Genomic DNA, 21,455 nt, shown 5'->3' on the forward strand with positions numbered 1-21,455 from the left:
CGGTTTTTCTATGTCAGTGCTAAACTCTCCGAAGCGCTGAGCGCAACAAGGATCATCACAATAACAGTGATGATCATTGGCAATAATACATTAAACAGTAGTAATACTTATGCACTAACAAAAATAATAATCCTAGACACAGCTATACTAACCATGACACATGTTTACTTGGAAGCAAGTTGCACTGAGCAACAGGGTTGCTCTGGAATGCAGGTGATTGCTGGCTGATTAACTAATAATGGTAATAATACCCCTCTTGATAAGGACACTAATAACAGTAATAATGAAAACCATAGCCATAATAAATAATGGCACACATGATGAGCAAAAATTATTCCAAGTAGTCCCACTGACAAGTTGGGCAAAACTTGATGTCCTTTTAATTTCAATTGAGACATTTTCATGTCAACCAGTAGTAATAGTGGCTGACACGGGAGCCAGACTGAGTTATTCAATAGTACTTCTCAGGAGTTACTCTAAAGGGCTACTTAATGTCTATAGGACTATTCAAGACTAATTTAGTCTCGGTGCCAGCCCCCTAACAGTCTTAATACAACTATAACAGTAAGGATGGGTACTAGTCATAACGCCAGTGATGAATGACTTCTTGGGATGATTTTGGGGATGGGGCTCAGGGGTAGAGCATCTTCTTCCGCTTTGCATGCAGAAGGTCCCAGCACCCCTTGGCAAGGCTAGTGGGGAACTCCTGCCTGGAACCTTGGAGAGCTGCTGCCAGTCAGGGCAGACAATTCTGAACTAGGTGGCCCAAGGCTCTGATCGGCAGAAGGCAGCTTCCTATGAAGTCGTTCAAAGGAAGAAAGGAAGAGGAGGAACATGCAACATGAAGAAGAAGAAGAAGAAGAAGAAGAAGAAGAAGAAGAAGAAGAGGGCCGCCGGACGGAGGGCCAAGCGGGGCTCCCTAGAGGAGGGCCTCTCCGGCATGCCGGGGCTGGGGGGCGCAGAGACTCACCCTGGCCATCTTGGAGGAGTAGGGGTCCTCGAAGAGCGCCCAGACCTTGGGCTGCATATTGGACCACCAGCCCAGTTTGCGGCCGTCCTCCTGGAGGCAGAGGCGCTTGAGGTCGCCGTTGTCCTCATCCTCCTGGCTCTCGGGGGTCTCGAAGCTGTCCAGGGCCTCCTCGGCGTCGCGGTGCTGCCGGTAGTTCATCCAGCAACAGGCCTCCACGTCGGTCTCGTCGATGCCCCAGAAGGCCAGCTCCTCCTCGAAGAGGGGCCCGCACACGTCGGCCGGGCAGTGGAGCTTGCCGGTGCGGTAGTAGTTGAGGACGTAGGCGAAGACCTGCGGGTGCCGGTCGAAGAAGAACTCGTCGGCTTTGGGGTCGTAGTCGAAGTTGCTGCAGGCGTCCGGCTCGGTGAGCCACGAGAGCCGCGTGCCCGGCAGGGTCTTGAGGGTGCTGCGGTACGTCTCATGCCGGAGGCCCCCCACGTTGATGACGATCTTGTCGTTGTCTTCGTTCCGGCCCATCTCCCCTTTCAAACATGACTTGGACGGCGGCTTGTTCCCAGACTTGCGCCCGCGGAAGGAGGAGACGCACACTGAGCTGAGCATCGGGGGCGCGGGCCGAGGCGGGGGGGCCGCCCCCGGCGCTGGGCAGGTGTCAAATCAGGGGCCGAGGCGTCATCCCGGCCCCTCCTCCTCCTTTGCGCCCCCCGGGGGGGAGGGGGGAGGGAGGGCGGGCTGGCTCTCTCTCTTTCTCTCTCTCTCTCTCTCTCGACGGGGCGGGAGGAGGAGGAGGAGGAAGAGGCAGGAGTTGGCAGAGGGAGAGCCCGCGGCGCAGCGCCGGGGTCTGCAAGAGACACAGAAAAAGAGAGAGAGAGAGAGGGACGGGGAAGGTGAGTGCGGGCGGCTCCTCTCCTCCGCCAGCCCTCCGCTGCCTCTGGTGACTCTCCCGCCATCTCTCCCCTCACCTCTGCCGCCGCAGCCGCCGCCGCCACCACCACCATCACCACTCCATGCCTTCTTTCACCACTCGTCTCCGTCCGCATCCCACACTCTCCATCACTCTGTCCATGCATCCTCTGCTAGCCTGGGCTGCTGGCACCGCTCCTCCCCGCCTGGCACCCCTCTGCCGCGATCCCTCCATCCCGAAGACCCTCGCACTCCTCCGCTGCCCTCTCTGCCCCTCCTCTCACGCCTTCCTCTGTCCGTCACCCCCATCCCACAGGCTCCTCCATTCCCTTCGGCCACCGTCACCCCATCCCTCGGTCAGGACCGTCTGTAGATCCAGCTTCCCTTTTGGAAGGGTCTCCCCTTCCCTTCTATGCAGCCCTCGGTCTCAGCCCTGCCTTGGTCGTCTTTCCTCCCCGCCCTCACCTTTCGGACCCTTCCATGGACCGCCACAGCATCCCTCCCTGTCCCACCACTGCAGCCGGCCACTCACTCGCTCTCCCCCTCCCCCGGGACATGCTCTCTTCTCCTGCCGCCGTCCCTTTCTCTTCTTCCTTCTCCTCTCCCTGTTCATTCCCACCCTTCGTCCATTTCTCCTCGACCACTATCCCTCGTTCTCCCCTTCCTCTAGCCCCCCCCTTTCTTGCACTCTGGTCCTTCTCTTCGCTGCTCCACCGCCTTTCTCTTCTGCTGCTTCTGCTGCTTCTTCTGCTCCCCTTCTCTCCCCCTCTCTGTCTCCAGTCCCACCATGGCTTCATTGGGCTCTCTCCACAGGCACCCTCTTTGCCTTCTCCACTTCTCATGTCACTGCCACTCCTCTCACTCCTCGGGGCCTCCTTCCTCCCCTAGTTCTGGGCTACTCCATGTGGGACACTTTTCCTGCGCAGCACAGAGAGCCTCTCTCGGTGTCATTCTCCCATGTGTGGTGCGGGTGGTGCCTCTTTTGCTCCAGTTCACGTGTGTTTGGAACAAGCAGCCCCACATCCTGCACCAATCACGTGTGAATTGTGGCAAAAGAGATGCTGGCGGCAGCTCTGCATGTTGGGGGAAGGTCACTCCCCATTTGGCCCTGGGCGTGGGGGGGTCCTCTTTCTGCCATCTCTGACTCGCTCCTGGCCCTCTGACTCCCCCCCTGCCCCATTTTCCCGGCCTGCCTGCCCTCCTTTCCCTTCCTTGCTTCCCTTTCTCTCTCTCCTCCATTCATTGCTTCCTCTGCACTGTCCTTCCACTGCCTTTGACAGACTCCCCATTCAGCTCTTTCTTTCTCCCCCCCCCTTTCTCTCCCTCCTCCACCCTACTTCCCTCCTGCTCTTCGCCTCTCTCCAGGCCACCTTCTCCCCTCCCTCCTTCTTGCCATCTTTCCCCCAGCTCTGTGCTCCCCTTGCTGGATCCTGAGTGATCCCACCCCTCTGTCCCTCTCTTCACTTCTCCTGTGGCCCCTGTTTACATTGACTCACCATTGATCTTCCACCCCATGGCTCCCTGCTCCTTCACCCTAGATTCTTGTTCCTTCCTCCAGTCCCTCCTCTCCCCACCAGACCCCTTCTCCTGCAGACCACCCAGCTCCCCTTGGGGATTCCACTCTGGCCCCTGGTCTTCATTGCCCACTGTGGGGCAGCAGCGTCACCCTTCTCCTCATGCAACCCCTGCATTCTCTCAGCACTTTAGGGTCCCCTCATTCCCCATATGTCTCTTCTCCTCCCACCACTGCCTGCTGCTCCTCGATAGATTTCCCTGCAGCCTAATTTCCCTCCCCATGTGCCCCCTCTGTCCCCCACCTCTCCTTATGAGGATCAGTAGAGCCCCTTTTGCAGTGATCATGGCTCCTTGCTGCTCTATGACAGTGGACTGCACCATCACCCCACTCACTGCATCCCATGCTCCCCTCTGCAACTTCAAAGTCCCCAGGTTAGCCCTTGCTTCCCATTATTCCGGCTTCCCTTAGATCCTGCTTCCTTGCCCCTTTCCATAGCTACTTCCTCCTTCTGATCAATTTAAGCTCTGTAATCCCCTATTGCCCATGCAAAGTTCCTGCTTCTGCCCTCTACCCCCATTCCCTCCTCATTTGTATCTCCTCCTCTTCACTAAGCTCCCTGGATCCCCTTCAGCCTACAACAGGGGAGGCCGGCTTGAGGTTCTCCAGTTGCTGTTGGACTACAACTCCCATCACCCTCTGCCAAAATTTGTGACAGGGGATGATAGGAGTTGTAGTCCAGCAGCAACTGGAGAACCTCGGATTGGCCTCCCGCTGGTCTGTAGCTCGCCCCAGTCTCCTGTGCTCTCAACCCTCTTGTGTAGCTGCTGAGGTGTGTGTGTGTGTGTGTGTGTGTGTAAGCGATGTATCGCACTAAGAGGGATTGCTGGCTGGAGTGGAGGTAGGTGAGGAACTGGAACATGGTTCCATCTCCATCACATTTCTTGGGCTTTGAAATGAAGAAGTAGGGAGTGGAGTGGAGTGGAGTGAGAGGGTGGAGAGGAGAGAATATAGTGAGAGAGAGAGTGTGTGGGAGGGTTTGTATGAGTGCATGCACAATGTAGACTTAAAATAAATGGGGGGCGGGGAGATAGATTCTCAAGCAATTTCTCTTGACCTAAATTTGCCTACAAAAATAATGTCAAAGTTATGCATATTTTTCTCCAGTCTGCTATTATATTAATTCCTCTGCAGGGCATGCCTTTTTCCTTTTCTTTTACAGGGCATGGCTTGAAGGCACATGAAGCGACCACTTTGCTGAAGCTAACTAGGTCTGAGTGTGGTCAGTGCCTGGATGGGAGACCACTTTGGAACTCCATGAATGCTTCCCAGAATATCATGCTAGAAGAAAGGCCAGATATAAATGTTATTTAAGGTTGTGGATACATTGTGGCTTTTGGCCTTTTTGAAAATACTGAACTGGACAACTGGATGCTTCACATGATGGCACAGATCAAATCTCAAGTTATCTGTCCCTCAAACAAAACAATCAGATTTTAGAATGAAAGTTTCAAAGTTTCAGATTTAGTTTTTTAAGAACTGGAAATGCCATTTATTTTTCTAAAGCGTTTAGATGGAAATGTGAATAAGAGCATGAGGTTATAAGGAATGGTGCATAGGGCTATATATTTGTGAGTACAATATCTTAAATGTGTGAGTGTGTGTGTGTGTGTGTGCGCGTGTGTGTGTGTGTGTGTGCGTGTGTATGCAGATAGTTAAAATGGCTTGGTGTCTGTGTAGATGTGTGTGTGATGACCGGATACAGGAATGTGTACAAGAATGCATACTAAGAGGTTTGTGGGTAGGCAAATGTGTACTGTGAGTAGGGACATGTTGAGTACAATAGATATCTGTGTTGGCTGAATTCGTGTATATTTGCAGATATCTGGTTTTGAAGCTTATCTGTATGCTGGAATATAGATATGAGCGCAAAGATCTGTGTGCTTGCGTGTGTTGAATGATGGATTGCATATAGAGTTGTATGTGTTTTGACATGGTTTGTGTACTGGGTGTATGTGAATGTGGCTCTGTTGTGAGATATGCAGCATGTTTATGCAACTTAGTCATGACTGAACCAACATCTTGACTAAATTTCTCAATAGTAGTACTTAGGGAGGACTCCTACATTTCAGTAGGGCTTCCTCTAGTAAATTTAGTCAGGATGTCACCCATTGAAATGAATGGGACTTAAGTTAGTCATGACTAACTTGTCTGATTGATTTTAGTGGTGCTTAGTCATGACTAACTAGTCTAGATGCTGTTACTGCATCCAGTGGAGCTTGTTCCAGTGAAGTGCATAGGACTGTAAAATGCAGCTGTAGTTGCATTGATGAAATGTTTTGCATGGCTATGTATGTGCATTCTAAAAGGTCGGAGGCTGTGCATATGGGTTCCTGCATGAACATTCATCACTTGATGGCTCCGGTCCAGCACCAAGTAGGCGCTTTCCAGATTACGCCCTAGAACAGCAGTAAAATGCTTCAGTTTGGCAGGATCGTATTGAAAACAACTCCCAGAATCTCAAACTCCTACAATGGGAAAATACAGCTATTTTTCTGCAACGGACATGCAACGCTGTAGCACTAAATCACAAAGATAAAATCCAGAGTAAGGCATCGGAAATGTGAACGGCACCTTGCTGTCAGTGCAGGGATTGCGGTGTCACAACACAAGAAGTACGGAAGCAAACTTTGCAGATCCGTGGTGACACTGTGGTCAGGGTTAATCTGGAAAGCATCATGGTGACCTCAACCTCTGAATAAGCCATTACATCCCGGATGGAACTTCTGTATAGTCTGACTTCACCTCGAGTGCATAACACACCTCGGGGTTTGCACATTTAGCTGCCAGACATCAAGTGACGATTAACTGAGTGATGATAAATGAAGTGACATGCATGCCTGTGTGAACAAAGGCTGGGTGGGAAGGCCACAAACAGTGTGCGGATGTGATTGTGGGCTTGTTGGTGAGATCTGAGTTCATGCAGATGAATGTGGGTGTGATATTTGTCCAGGACCAAGACCGCAGACAGGTGTAAGGCATGTGTGTGTGTTCTACTCTGGGAAGAGCAGAAGGTTCCAAGTTCCCTCCCTGGCTTCTCCAAGATAGGGCTGAGAGAGATTCCTGCCTGCAACCTTGGAGAAGCTGCTGCCAGTCTGTGTAGACAATACTGAGCCAGATATACCAATGGTCTGACTCAGTATATGGCAGCTTCCTATGTTCCTATGAATATGTATGTGGATTGCAATAGCCACTGTTCTCTGTGTCCTTCCCTGCTAGTCGAAGGGTGATGATGCAGTATCACATGTGTGATACTACAAACCATGTGCTGGGGCCACCTAGAAACAAATACATGTTTCTAGGTGGCTCCAGGGCCACCTAGAACCATTGGGTTTTAGAGCTGGAAGGGACCTTAGAGGGCTTCTAGCCCAACCCCTGCTCAGCCACTGCTACCGCATCCTGATTCCCTGACAGATGCCTGTTCTGCCTCTCTGTTTGGAAGCCTCGAGTGATGGACAACCAACCCACGAGGCCCATGACGCAGCAGCCCTTGATGAAGCGAAACAGGTCTAGCTATTATGAGTGCCTAGATGGCAAACCTCTGGGAGCTCCACATATGCTGTCTTGCGTTAAAGGTGGAATATAAACGTAATGAATAAACAGACATGTGGACGTGAGTTCAAAATACTTGTGGCTGCAGTGGTGTGTGTGTGTGTGTGTGTTGTGTTTAAGAGGAGATGATTGGAATCTAAGCACAGAGAGATGCATGTCTGGGTGCAACAATGTTGTGTCTGGGCATATGTGCCTAAGGGCAGACGTGTGCATATGAGTGCAACATGACCAACAGTAAGTGACAGGGTATGGATAGATCCTGAAGTATCTCATACCTATGGATGTGTTGAGCCCCAGCTGAGCCCCAGGTCAATGGCTGAGCCCCAGGTCAATGCATTCTATACATGAACACCCTATCTGATTTTTGGATTTTAAATCAGAATCTTGTCTTTCCAGTTTGAAAACAACTTGGGGGTGGAGTTTGATCCCAACTTTGAACATTCTTACACAGATACCAAAATTTAAATTCATCCCCCAAATCCAACTCCAAATACCTATTTGTAAATATAAATGTATAAATGGGAGGGGATCATAGGGGGTAAGGCAGCAGCTGGAAGAACGACTAGAAGGTTGAGGCAGGGGGAGGGGGGAGGAAAGAAGGATGCAGCATCACAATGCCACCTTCTGCTACTGCAAGAGATTTATTTTATAAATTTAATTGATTTCATTGTGACTTTAAACTTTGCATTCATTGCAAACTGCCTTGGGAGTCATTATGGCTGAAAGGAAGTCTATAAATATAATGACTAAATAAATGCATAACATTTTGAATTTAAGCAAGTGCCAAAATGTTTTAAAGTTATCTGTTTTCTACACGCACATTCAAAAAGATGTTGCTTTTCCTCCTCAAAGATCGTTTCAGTTTTACTTTGCTCTTTGCTACATGAGGTTATAAGGGGGCAAGAAGTTTGGAGTGGGGTCATGTGTGAATGTGGATGAGCTATTATGTCAACATGAGCAGATATGTGTGATAGTGATTGTTTTGTATGTGTGCGTACAGAAGGACTGGGGCCTCCGTACAGCACAAGGGTTGGGGCACTCCATATAGTGTCTGTTTGTGTCTGGTTGCCTGTGCAGTAATATTTCCATGTACAGGGATATGCATGTGTTAGAGCAGCAGGTTTCTTTGTGTGCTAATCCTCAGTGTTGTGGGTCAATGTGTCTGCAATGTTGTGTTTGTCTTGTCTCATGAGAGTCCTGTTTCTCTCTGTTCCTGAACGTGCCCCCCCACCAAAAGATCCACCTCAACGCACCGACACAACAATGGACATCACACAAAAGAAAAGACCAAGGAACACCACAGACACAAGTACCACACAATGACACACATATCGTTGCCTGTTTCTCACACATATGCAAATATGAACACACACATCACCACCACCACCACCACCACCACCACCACATACCATTAGATCAAGCACATCCAAATAGCCACCAGTTGTGACCATATGTAGGTGGGCAAGTTGCTGCCACACATTAATTGACCTCAAATGTGCATGCACACCGGAGAGATGGACTTCCTAAGCAATAATCTATCAGGCATACTTACATATATACTTACTCACTCTCTCTCTCTCTCTCTCTCTCTCTCTCTCACACACACACACACACACCACCCAAATCCATGCATACCAACAGCCTTCCTCTTTTCACATACACAAATGGACATTCTCACATGTCCATCTTTCCCTCAGACACACTTCCCTCCCGTCCCTCCTCCTTTGCTCCCTTCCTATACATGTGAAGCTGCATTCATTCACACACTGCAGTATACAGCACACTGATACACAGAAATCAACTGTCCTGTCTCTCTTTCTCTCGCTTCCTCGCGTGCGCGCACACAAACGCACGTCCAAGTGGTCACCACATACAGATCCTCTCCCCCCCACCCCCGCTTTCCTGCCTCCTGTCTAGAGGACAGGGAGACACTAATGAAGCAACATATACACACTCACGAGTGTTAGCATGCAGCTGTCCACCTCGCTGGTGCTGAAACTCTCCTCTTCCTTCCCCTCCGCTCTCCGCTATGAGCTCAGTGTTTGGGAGGAAAGGGGCCCCCACCTGACACTCATTTTCTCTCTCTCCAGCCCCTTGACCATCATTAGCTCCCTCCCTCTGCTGGCTACCCCAAGGGGGGAAACCCCCACATACACACACTTACAATATCAACACACAGCATAGCCACTGAGGGCCATACTTACCTCTAAAGCAACCCTTTTGGCTTAATATGGTTTTTGAGAGGGAGAAAGGAGGAGCGATTATGGGGGTCACCCCCACCTCCCAAAAATTCAGGGAGAAGAAGGAAGAGGCTACAGAGATCTCCCCCACCTTCAGGGGATTGTGAAATCCCTGAAGCAGAGAAGAGGAAGGATGGAGAGGATGCGAGATGGCTTTCGGGGTGGGGGGAGGAAGATGCAGGATGTCCACGAATAGGAGTCAGTCTATCCGTCTGTCCCCCCCACACCTTCTCTGCTTCCCACCCCCCACCCCTGGTCTCTGGTCTCCGGATGCAGGCTGCGCCTTCTGGTACTGCGGACCCTGTGATGACATCACTACCTCTTAAGGTGGAATTTTGGGGCATCTCATGTACCAGGTTTTTTTTGGGGGGGATTCACTTATGCATGAAAAGGTAGCTAAGGTTTCGAGAAGCAACAGCTATTTCATGCCCCTGTGGAGTTCTACAAAATTCCTCTCCTCCCCCTCCCCATGCCCAATCTCTCTGGGGACATCATAGGTAAACAAGAGGTTATGGGGATTATACATATGGGGATATAGATCTGCCAAATTTTGTGTTTCTCTGGCACACGCACACAATCAGCCATGCACCTCTGAGCCACAGGTAGAGGATGAAGGTGATCTGAGATGGGGTGTGTGTGTTAATATGCACCCCACCTCTTTAAAACTAAAGATGTAATCCTAGGGGGGCAGTAAAGGCAAGAGGCAGGTAAGGGAGAGACAGATAATACATCCACCTTAAAGAAAAGGGGGTCTGGAAGGCTGAGGTGAGTGGGGGGGGGGGAATGCTTCTGAGTCAGCTGAAGTGTGGGGGCCAGTCAGGAAGATGGGGATGTGATGAGATCTGGCTGCAGTGAAAAAGACCAGAATTTAGCTGAAATTTGCAAGCTCCCAGGTGTGTGGGAGGGATGAAAGAGGGTTATATTAAGAGGAAATGGCACCCCATGTGTCCTGGTGGGGAAGGTAAAGCTATCAAATAGGGACCCATTTTTTCTTTAGGCCAGGATGACATTCTCTCACATCCCAGGCGCATTAATTAGGAAGTGCAAATTTGCCTTTCCGTTGATTGCAGAAACATTCTCAGCTTGTGGTTACTCCCCCAGTCCAGACAAGATTGCTGTGAGGCTAAAAAAGAGGTGAGGACATATTGTAACCTGTCCAAAGCTGGACTGTCATAACTGATGGGGGAAAGGACCACAGCCCTGGCCACTAGGTGTGTTTCATGATGGCCGCAGCTAAAGACCACACCGAAAACTGCTCGTATATCAGTCATTTCATAACCGATTGCATTTATAGCCTACCTTTCTTCCAGCATGGGACTCAAGGTGGAGCATCTGGAATTCCCAGGTGGTCACCATTCTAAGCACTGACCATCCCCAGACTTGCTTAGCTTTAGCAAAGTGGCTGTATCATATGTTGTCAGACCATACCCTGGGACTAAACTCACTCAGTGTGTCAGGGACTAGAGAACTGGAATGGACTTTGCCAGCACTGGATACAGGTGTCAATATTGCTAGGGGTGAGAAACAGTATAGTGTAGTGGACTGGGAGCAGAGAGGCCGGGGGTCAGATTCCTGCTTAGCTATGAGGCCACTGAGTGATGTTGGGCCAGTTACTATCTCTCAGACCATCTCTCAGACAATCATCTGATTCCAGGAAGCATGAACTCTTTTTACCTCTCTTCCAGCAACTGGCATTATTAAGTGGCTGGCTTTTCAGCCCAACCCACCTTACTGGAGAGAGAGAGAGAGAGATTCTCTTTTGCTCAGTGTGCAGCCCATTTCACTTAAAATGTCAGAATCTCTAGATGTTTCTGCACTTATTTTTTTTATTTAAAATATTTATGTCCCACCCCTTTAGTGCGATTCTGCTCAGGGTGGCTCACAACATTAATAAAAAATGGATAAAACAATGCAAACACATTATATAATTAATTAAAACAACTTTAAAAGGATCATTTATGACACTGCTTAGTCCAGAATGCAAATGTAAGAGCTGCATTGTCTGGAATGCATGATTGATTTTAAAATGGCCCACTTCTGCATCCTGTCCCACATTAACCATGCACACACTTGTGCACATGTATAGCACAAAAGAAGCTCAAAGATGTTTTCGGTGTCAGGCATGGAAAATGCCCTAAAATCATTTGTCAGGGGATGCTTTTGCTCTGCACAACTCATCATCTTTCCCATAAAACAGGTCTAGACACTTGCCTGAAAACCCCAGATTCCATAACATTTTATGTAACCATGAGGGTTGTAAACACGATGCTTAAAAAAGGAAAAGGAAAGTCCATTCTGAGGGTTCCATGGCAGCTGCCCGATTCTTTCTTAAGCCCCCATCACGGCTGTGCCTGTTGCAGCCTTTCTTTGCTCCATTACTGGAGGCCCTGCCAAAATGGTAAATCTGCCCCCACTGCCTCTCACACTTGGAATAAATTAGAAAAGTTGTGTGAAGGTCTGCAAAATGATTGACTGGACATCATTGACTCTGTTTGTCAGTAATACCAAGGTTTCTTGTTTCAGAATTCAGGACACCAACCAGGAAAAGTCAATCATCAAGTCAGTGGGACATAAGCTGCAATCAAATCCAATGACATTGCTTTCCATGGGGTATGTGGGGCCCCATCCTATGCATGTCCCCTTGAAAGAAGTCCCACTGAGTTCAGTTGGGCTTGCTCCCAAGTAAGTGTGTGCCCTTAGTCCCAACTACTGACCAGACTTGTTATGTCATTAGTTGATCTGTGTGTTAAAGTTAGATCTGCTAGTTGAGCCCTGTGTTAAAGTTAGATCTGCTTCTAACTGTGTTAAAGTTAGATCTGACTGGGGGAGGAGGACTGAAAGTACACCCAGGGGTGGGGGAATGAGCTGTCCATTCCCCTCCTGAAATGCAAAATAACCCTTCCAGAAGAAAAATGATTAGGGTGCAGCCATATGGTAGCAAAGGGAACAGACAGTCATATATCATATTGGGGTTCAGCTCCCTCTCCCATGTGATACATTTTCACTCCCATCCTCTCTGCTTTATATAGATCTGGCATAACTAGAGTTGGGTCTGCTGCCTTTGCATCCCATTTACATAAGGAGCTGCCTTATACTGAGCCATGCCACTGGTGCATCCAGGTCAGTATTGCCTACTGGCAGCAGTTCTGCAGGGTGTCAGGTGGGTATTTCCTAGGACTGCCTGGCAATGCCAGGGATTGAGCCTGTCTAAATGCAAAGTAAATGCTCTTCACTAAGCTACAGCCCTCGTCCTATTTTTGATCCTAAGAGCACCAGAAGAGCCCGGCTGCTTCAGACCAAAGGTCCACCAAGCCCAGCATCCTGTTTCCCACAGTGACTGGACTGATGATTCTGGGAAGCCCACAATGGTGCTAACCCTGTCCTGCTATTGACTCCCCCCAGCAACTGGTAGCTTCTGAACATGGAAGGTTCTGTTTGGCTTATAATCGCTGATAGACCTGCCCCGCCCCCCCACCGAATTTGTCTAAAAAGCCATCGAAGCGAGTGGCCACACCACATCTAGTGGCAGTGAGTTCCCTAAATTAAGTGCACATTGTGTATAAAATGTCTAGAACAGGGTTTCTTAACCTTGGGTCCCCAGATGTTGTTGGACTACAACTCCCATCATCCTCAGCCACAAAGTCCATGTCTGGGGATGATGAGAGTTGTAGTCCAACAACATCTGGGGGCCCAAGGTTCAGAAACCCTGGTCTAGAACCTATCCATGCCACAGATTCCTATTGGTTTAGCAATCATTCCTGCTCTTCAAGGAACCCTGGAGCGGCCTCTGGTAGTGATGCGATAGGGGTGTCTATCTCTCTAAGCACATTCAGCAAATTGCGATTGGCATGTTTCTTTGTGAGAAAGCTGTGATGGCTTAACTCATATAAAAGCAACTGTCGTGTAAATATAGTGCCACCTAATGGTGCAGCAGAGAAGTAACTTGCCTAGGGAGCAAGAGGTTGCTGGTACAAATCCCCGCTGGTATGTTCCCCAGACTATGGGACACTCCTATATCGGGCAGCAGCGATATAGGAAGATGATTTTATTTATTTATTTATTTATTTATTTATTTATTTGATTTATATACCGCCCTTCCAAAATGGCTCAGAGAGGTTTACAATTAAAACAGAAAACATTAAAAACAATTAAAACAGAGATACAAATATAAATACCAATTTAAAACAACTTAAAAACAATTAAACTATCAAAACAATTAAAACCCTGAAAACCAGGTATTAAAACAGTTAAAACTGATTAAAAACCCTGAAAGGCCAGGCCAAACAGATAGGTTTTAAGGGCTCTCTTGAAGGACAGCAAAGAATCAAGATTATGAATTTCCGCTGGGAGTGCATTCCACAGTCCAGGAGCAGCTACAGAGAAGGCCCACCTCTGAGTCATCACCAAACGAACCGGTGACAACTGGAGACGGACCTCCCCAGAAATACATCATCTCATACGGTGCAGGAGGAGGCAATGGTAACCCCCTCCTTTATTCTACCAAAGAAAAACACAGGACTCTGTGGGCGCCAGGAGTCAACACTTATTCGATGGCACAACTTTAGTGTAGATATATGTATATATATGTATTTAGTGTAGATGTATCTCCCAGTGGGTTTATTGTTATTATTGTTTATTTAAAATATTTATACCCTGCCCCTCCAGTGCACTACTGCTTGGGGTGGCTCACAGAAATAAGATAGACACAGATACAATAGAAGTAATAGAATTAATTAAATTTTTTAAAAGTCAGATTAAAAACTGAAATGGAAAAAACAACACAATTATTGGGTTCAAATTAAAAACTGAAAAATATAAAAAGCTAAAGAAGCTAAAGAACCTACCAGATATAACAAAACAATAATGGAGCATTAAAAAGCCTCCTTAAAAAGGTGCGTTTTGAGATGTTTTTTAAAAACACTGAGGGAGGGAGCATGGCAAAGCTCTTCAGGGAGGGTCTTCCAAAGCCAAGGGGCCACAATGAAAAGGCCCTGTCTCTAGTCCCCGCCAACTGGATCTCTGTTAGTGGCGGGGTCATGAGCAGGGCCTGAGATGATGAGAGGAGGGCCCTGGCAGATTTGTATGGGTGAATGCGGTCCGACAGGTATCCTGGCCTGGCCCAGATTGTGCAACAATCTCGATACTGAGGCTGTTCTCATGAGCAGCCTAACCCAGGATAGGGTAGCCCAGCCTGGATTGGGCTGCTCATGTGAAGGGCCATGGTCAAGGTTGTTCCTGGCACTGCCGCCCTGCCTAGCCCACCTTTTTACCCTGATGCCGGGGTTGTGTGTGTGCTTGGGCTGCATGCGTTGGGGGGATTCCCCCGTGAGTCAGGTACCTCTGACTCTCAGGGGAATCCCCCAATGCAACATGGCCCGCACAGTGCATTTTGGGATTCCTGGAGGCCGGGACCCGTTTTCCCAGCCTCCAGTGATCCATGCTGCTTGGAGCAATGTGGATTGTGTGTGTGCGCGCGTGCCAGCGCGCCAAAGAGGACATCGTCAGTCATCTGGCAGGAAGGGAGGTTCATCCCTGCCTTCCCCGCTACCTGCCCGGGAATCATCATGAGCACAGCCTCCCTGGTTTAAATCCTAACACTACGTTTGTGCAACAGACAAAAGTTGTCCTCATGCAAGAAGATCGTGTAGCTGCACAAAATCACTGGGATGCGTGAAATGACCCTCCTGCCCACAAGTTCCCATAGGAGGCGTGCCACATGTTGCACACCTTGTTGCGCAAGTGCAAACACGTCTGCACGCATGTGAAACTACTCTGGGTTGCAGGCTCTGGCCTCAGCACAACAAGGTAGCACCACACCCTCTCATGCAACGGCCTTGCACAGGCCCAGCGTAAGGATGTTGGCCACTATGTTCAGGAGCCAGCTGTGAGTAAAGGAGAGAAAACTCCTCCACGTTATTGAGGACATTGTCCACTCTAAAATATCTGCCCAGTTTTTCCTTTGAATTCACACTTCGCCCAAATTCCCATCATATAGTTTCCCCAAATTCCTCTTACAAAATGCCATTCCAGCATTCCAGGCACACGGCTCAAGGCAAACCAATCGGACGTTTCCCCCCCACCAAAAGCCCTCCGCCTTCCTCCGAGACCCCAAGCGATGTGCTGTTATGATTCTTTAGCCAATTGCTAAAACAAGTGTCAATTATTCTAATGAGACGGAGGAGCCCCACGCATGGCGCAGGGAATGATTGGTGGAACTCTGGGGAAGGCTGTCGTGTACCACTGTCAGGAGCTGCAGGGACCCACCTGCTATTACAAGACGGCAGCGGAGAGATGTTTTCCGGTGATCAAACAGGGTCTCACTGAACAAACGAGGCCGTTTAACATGCTGGTGCATCGCTGTGTGTGTGTGTCTCTGAGTGGCAGGTTTTAGCTCTCTAGCTCTCTTCCCCTCCCCCCCACTGTGCTCTAGGGCCTTTCCAGATGGAGATATGATTGCGCAAGGAATACGCAGTTGTTATCACTTCATTGGACAAGGCCCAAATAATGTTCCCACAACTAGCTCAGGGTCTGAGGTGGGCCCAGGAGATTCTGGTGTCCCGAGTGGCTGCACCACGCAGTCCAAAAGGGGTGTCTTGACCCAAAGACTATCAGCCATTGTGCACCCCTTTGATCTCAAAACTTCAGCTAAGGTACCCCCTATATGTGTGAAATATGCAAACCACCAAGAATGGTGATCTCCAGAATTAAAGCTTGCCAAAGTTGGTGGGAAATCAAATACAAGATAAATGGATCTGCCCTGGCATACAATACAATACAAATACAAGCCAAGGGGATCTTAGGAACATAGGAAGCTGCCATATAGTGAGTCAGACCATTGGTCCATCTAGCTCAGTTATGTCTACACGGATTGGCAGCGGCTTCTCCAAGGGTGCAGGCAGGAATCTCTTTCAGCCCTATCTTGGAGGTGCCAGGGAAGGAACTTGGAACCCAGATGCTCTTCCCAGAGCGGCTCCATCCCTTAAGGGGGAATGTTTTATAGTGCTCACAGTTGTATCTCCCATTCATATGCAACCAGGCCAGACCCTGCTTAGCTAAGGGGACAAGTCATGCTTGCTCTCCGCGCCTCATCTTGTTTTCAGGAAGACACTCAAGACTCACTTATTCTCACAGGCTTTTTTACTGGAATTAATTTTAATAATTTGTTTTAACAACTTGTTTTATGAGATTGTTTTAATTGAGTTTTGTGGATTTTTACTCTCTTTTTACTTTTTAAAATATTGTTTTAAATTTGTGTACACCACCTAGAGATGTACATATCAGGCAGTGTAGAAATGTGATTAAATAAATAAATAAATAAATAAATAAATAAATAAATCTGCCCTGGAATCAAGCAAGACAAATACAACCCCTCTATACTCCTAACTCTTTGCTGTGACTTCCTTCCTTCTACCACACTCTGGAGCCTGGTGGCCAGGGCTGTACAGTATACTTCTTCCTCCTCCTCCTACGCCTCCTCCTCCTCCTCCTCCTCCTCCTCCTCCTCCTCTTCTTCCTTTCCTCTTCTTCCTCCTCTTCTCCTCTGGCAAAATGCTTAGGCTCAGCACAGACCTCCCTTAGCCTGACTGACAGGCTCAGCAATGAGGGAAATGCTGCCTGATGCTCAGCAAAGGAGAGATGCTGCCTGACACTCTTCCCCCTCCCAGTTGTCTTGGCTAGCAAGATTAATCCTCTGATCAGGAGCCAATGGCACAGCTTGCCAGTGAGTTAGGAAGACACCATGTACCCTGTACAAGGCTTCAAAGTACCTCCAGGGGTTCATGTAGCCCTGGTTGAAAATCCCTGACCTAGCATCTTCATTGCAAGGGATTCTGGGGTGCATCCCTTTGAGTGTTCACTGCTTCACTGTTACCTTGAAAAATATCCCCATCCCAAGTTGCTGCTTAGGGTGTTGGTGCAGTTGTACTGATCAGATCAATTCATACTCCTAAATTATGATACATCCAAGTAGCATAGCATCATGTGGACCACACACACACACACACACACACACACACACACACACACACACACACACTTTCCTTTACAGGAGAAAAGCTCCTACTTTCAGATGTAGCTACTGAGTTGGGCGAGTTTGAACCAATCCAAAGCACTTGCAATGACATTTCAGATTTTTAAAAGACTTAGATGAGCCATCTCTAAGCCTTTAAAAAGCAGGAAAGATGGAAGCCACACAATAAATCGTAGCCAATACTGTGGCTGGGGATGATGGGTGTTGTAGTTCAACAACTGCTGGAGAGCCAAGGTTGCCTGCCCCTGCATTAGGATCACACGTATTAGGGAGTAGCTCCTGGGAGCATCTGGCCTGCAGCACACTTGATCGAAAACGGGGCCGTAGCTGCTCAGTGGTTGAACATCTGCTCTGCATGGAGGAAGTTCCTCTGTTCAGTCCCTGGCAGCATCACCAGGTAGGGCTGGGAAAGACTCCTGCCTGGAACCCTGGAAAGTTGTTGCCAGTCAGTGTAGACAATACTGAGCTGGATGGACCAAGGCTCTGACTCAGTATAAGCCAGATTCCTATGTACCTAGGAATAGATATTGAATCCACACATGTAATACATGTGTGTGGGGTGTGTGTGTGTGTGTTTCCTTTCTTGTAGACAAGTTGCAAGGAATCTAAGCTGCTTTTCAGAATTTCAAAATGTACGCAATGCATCCTTTTGCCAGAGTGAACCCCAGGCATTAATTGCTTTCTTTTAAAATATAAGCAACCCCCCAGACTGCACTAAAGCTAAGAAAAAGTATTCAAATTAATATTCAGAAGAGCATATATAATAACTCCACTATGTTGGTTTTAAAAAAAGAGGCACATCATCAGTTTATAAGGAAAATAATGAGGAAAGCACTCCCAGGGCAGTCCAAGACACTTTGCTGCTGAAGGCGAAAGACATCAGAAGCTGCCTTGGACTGAGGGAGACCCGTGGCCCTTAATCCCGCTCAGTATTTTCAGCACTGAACCTCTGCAAGGCTCCAGGCAGGAGTCTGTCTCTCCCAGCCCGGCCTAGAGATGCTGCCACAATGACTGAACCTGGGACCGTCTGCATACAAAGCAGACGCTCTACAACGGAGTGATTTTCCCATCGCCAATATGATGGGATGAGACGCAAGTTTTGGGCGGTATAGAAACACAATAAATCATCATCATCATCTTTGGGTGGCTGCTCAGCATCCTCAGGCCCTGCTGCCACCAAGCCAGGCAGTGACGGATGGGCACTCCCTGGTTCATGCCTATCTCGTGGAGGCCGCAGGGACTTGAGGGGAAAGCGGAGGCACAGCCCAGCAGCTGAGGAGGGCGAAATGAACAGGCCACCCCACTGGGGTGAGGAAGAGCAATGGCAATAGGGAGACCATGGGGCAGTGTCCGTGGTGGCAGCAGAGGCCCTCCTAGCCCTGGACTTGGAGGCCATAGTCCAGGACCTCCACACCTCCTGTGCACCCCCCCCAAATCCTCTTTAGTCCGTCCTGGGTGGTGTGGTTTGTGCCCTCAAGAACCTACATGTTCAAAAATGATGCTTAACTTGCAGCAGGGGCACTCCAAAGGCCTGGAGGTCCAGGCCCCAATATTACCCCTCTGGGTGGAGGCAGGCTGCCTCCTGCGGCCCCCTGAGCCTCTCCTCACACTCATGCTTGAAGCGACTGCCCCATGCTCCCTCATGGAAGGGCCACCCTGAGCACCCCCACCAAGGCGGAGACCAGGCAGGACGTAGCGGCAACAGAGGGCACCATGAAGCAGTGGTCCAGCTAAGCATTGCTAGTATTTCCAGCATCAGAATGCAGTGTCAGGAAATGCTTCATCTGTTGAATTTCAGACTTCAACGCAGTTCTTAGAAGCCCAGATGCCCCGTTTCGAAATATGTGGAAACCGCAGGCATGCCTATCCTATTGTAAGTGGTGAGAATGTTTTATATCCATGTTCTTCACTGTAAGGCCTGAGGGCCGGTAGTGGCTCCCGTCAGTGTGGTGTAGGCCTGAATCAGAGCGAAGCCATGTTACCTTTCATATATTCTGTCTGTGTAAAGGGGGCCTAGGGGATTCCTTATAAGGGGTTGCTTTTCTGTGCCAAGGAGGGCCAGGAGAGACTAGATAAGAAGGTGATGAGGTATTCACTTAAGTACATGCGCAGAAGTTAGTTGGAAATTTACAGAAAGTCCAGACAAAGGAAAGGGGCAGTACCTATGCACGTAACCCCTAGGCTATAAATATGTCATGCTTGTGTATGTTTGGGGTCTTGGACTTGAGCGAGAGCTATCCAAGACCTTTGCTACTATAGAGCAAAATAAAGCCTTTTAAAACCTTCTTGACTGGTGACGTGTTTGGCTCGCTGACCCAGAAAAGAACCTCCTTTGTTGGGGTACAACAAGTGTAGCCCCTTGACTGATTGTTTTGAGACTTCAGCCAAAGCTGAACATGCTGCACAATCCCCTTGGCACCATGTGGCGATAGCCATTCTCTCTGGGCAGTGCTGTGCTTTGCCCAATGCCAGTGGGGCTCCTTTAAGGGAAATGGAGCCCTTTTGAGCCCCTTCACTCTCTTGGAAAGTGTGCATGGAATGTTGGGAAGTGTAGTCTTTTCCAGTACTTCCCCACAGAGCTCTGAAGAGAGGACTCTGTTTCTCTTAAAGGGCCCTCCCAGCACTGGAGAAAGCACAGTACTTTATGGAAGTCATTACAGTGGGACATGACTCTCAACATTGAAGGGTTGTTGGGGTTTTTTTGTTTTTGCCAAAGTGGCCCTTACTGGAAAGATAGTGAAGATCACTGTTTTTTAATAGAAAATCAACTAACAATAATGGAATAAACAATAATGGAAATAATGCTCTTAACACATGATGTTGGGCTCCAGGTACAGACAACCAGCATCCCCGCCTTGTGCCTCTTTAGGGCTAATCTACCCACACAGCCGAATGGGGTGGTAAAATGGGCTGTACCACTTCAGACTGCAGGTGAGGGATATTATTTCCAGATGTTTCCATAGGGTAAAAGAAAACAAACCACCACCTCTCTGCAAACAGAAAATTAGCACATCAAGGAGAATTTTCTTCACCCAGCCCTTTGTCTGCTGTGCTCATGTTCTGTTTGCAGAAGTTTTTAATGTAGGAAAGTGTTCAAAACTGTGACTCCCTCCCCGCCACAGTCTGAAGAAGTACAGTCCATTTTGCCACCCTCCTTGGCTGTATGCAGATCAGTCCTAAGAGGATGGGATTTGCCACAGGATCCTTTAAGCCTTATGAGCAACCTCTTGTTATCAGCAGAATAAATTATGCAAATAATAAAGATGACATAGGCTGCCATTTGCTAGAGCTATTTGATCCAAGAAATCAATTATATGCCTTTGATCAGTTTTATTAGATCGTGGCTGCAAGTTCCATTAAGCATCGACAGAAGTATCAAGCGGTTTATTACAGACAGTAGAAGAAGAAGAAGAACAGAACTGTACATTTTCTGTGATTCTGTACAAGTGCACATGAGTGCTGGGTGAAGAATTCAGCTTTGGAAATCTCTGTCATTTTAAGGAACAGCCGAGTTTCTAGCCCTCATGAATGCAAAGAGTGTGTGGGAAATGTGTGGTGACATCTAAGGAACAGTCAAGTTTCTAGCCCACATGGATGTAAAGAGCTTGTAGACAATGCGTGGTCTCATGCCAGAGAGCTGGTTGGATCAGATTTCCATGGTTGAGAGAGCGATGGCTTCAGTGTTTTTCATAGTTCCTTACTCTTCTACATCAGGGGCAGGCAGAAGGTAGGATGGGATCTATTAGTAGTACCCTGCTTACTGGCAAAGAGGCACCTTTTAACGTGGTGATTCTCTTTTATTTAGCAGGGGGAGAGCAACTGGCCTTATCCATTCCCAGCACAGCATCCCTCTAGTGACTGCTGCTGGTGTCTATCTTATGTTTCTTTCTAGATTGTGAACCCTTTGGGGACAGGGATCCATCTTATTTATTTATTTATTTATTATTTCTCTGTGTAAACCGCCCTGAACCATTTTTGGAAGGGCTGTATAGAAATTGAATAAATAATAATACTGGACAAAGAGGCACCTTTTGTAGTGGTGATTCTCTTAAATTTAACAGGGCGTGAACAAGTGGTCATATTTAACCTCAGCCTTAATCCCACCAGTGGCTGTTACTAGTGTTTACCTTTTTTTTTTAGACTGCGAGTAACAGTCTAAACAGAGACAGGAAACCATCTTATTTTTATTTT

At 48.3% G+C, this 21,455-nt stretch overlaps 1 protein-coding gene and 1 long non-coding RNA gene across 15 annotated transcripts in view; one reads left to right on the top strand and one right to left on the bottom strand.

Moving 5' to 3' along the window:
* Positions 1 to 9,491, bottom strand: part of LOC128329628 (potassium voltage-gated channel subfamily C member 1-like) — a 91,669-nt gene extending 82,178 nt beyond the window's left edge. For 12 of the 13 annotated variants that reach the window (XR_008309720.1, XR_008309724.1, XR_008309723.1 and 9 more), the window contains exons 1-2: positions 9,200 to 9,491; positions 971 to 1,808 (exon numbers count right to left, since the gene is read on the bottom strand). Coding sequence is in view for 6 of the 13 variants with exons in the window: in XM_053261141.1 (XP_053117116.1) it covers positions 971 to 1,570 (600 nt within the window). In the remaining 7 variants the exon portion in view is untranslated. Of the gene's footprint in view, positions 1 to 970; positions 1,809 to 2,402; positions 3,131 to 9,199 lie in introns of those variants that run through there. The other variant, XM_053261142.1, reaches the window with a different exon arrangement.
* Positions 1,744 to 21,289, top strand: LOC128329629 (uncharacterized). 2 transcript variants are annotated; one of them, XR_008309728.1, is made up of 5 exons: positions 1,744 to 1,854; positions 11,759 to 11,845; positions 12,265 to 12,355; positions 19,063 to 19,137; positions 20,593 to 21,289. It is a non-coding gene; the product is annotated as an uncharacterized LOC128329629 (long non-coding RNA). The 2 variants fall into 2 exon arrangements; XR_008309727.1 differs by lacking the exon at positions 12,265 to 12,355.
* The last annotated feature ends 166 nt before the right edge of the window (positions 21,290 to 21,455 follow it).

The sequence above is a fragment of the Hemicordylus capensis genome, chromosome 6 (assembly GCF_027244095.1).
Source record: "Hemicordylus capensis ecotype Gifberg chromosome 6, rHemCap1.1.pri, whole genome shotgun sequence".
NCBI classification, from domain to species: domain Eukaryota; kingdom Metazoa; phylum Chordata; class Lepidosauria; order Squamata; family Cordylidae; genus Hemicordylus; species Hemicordylus capensis.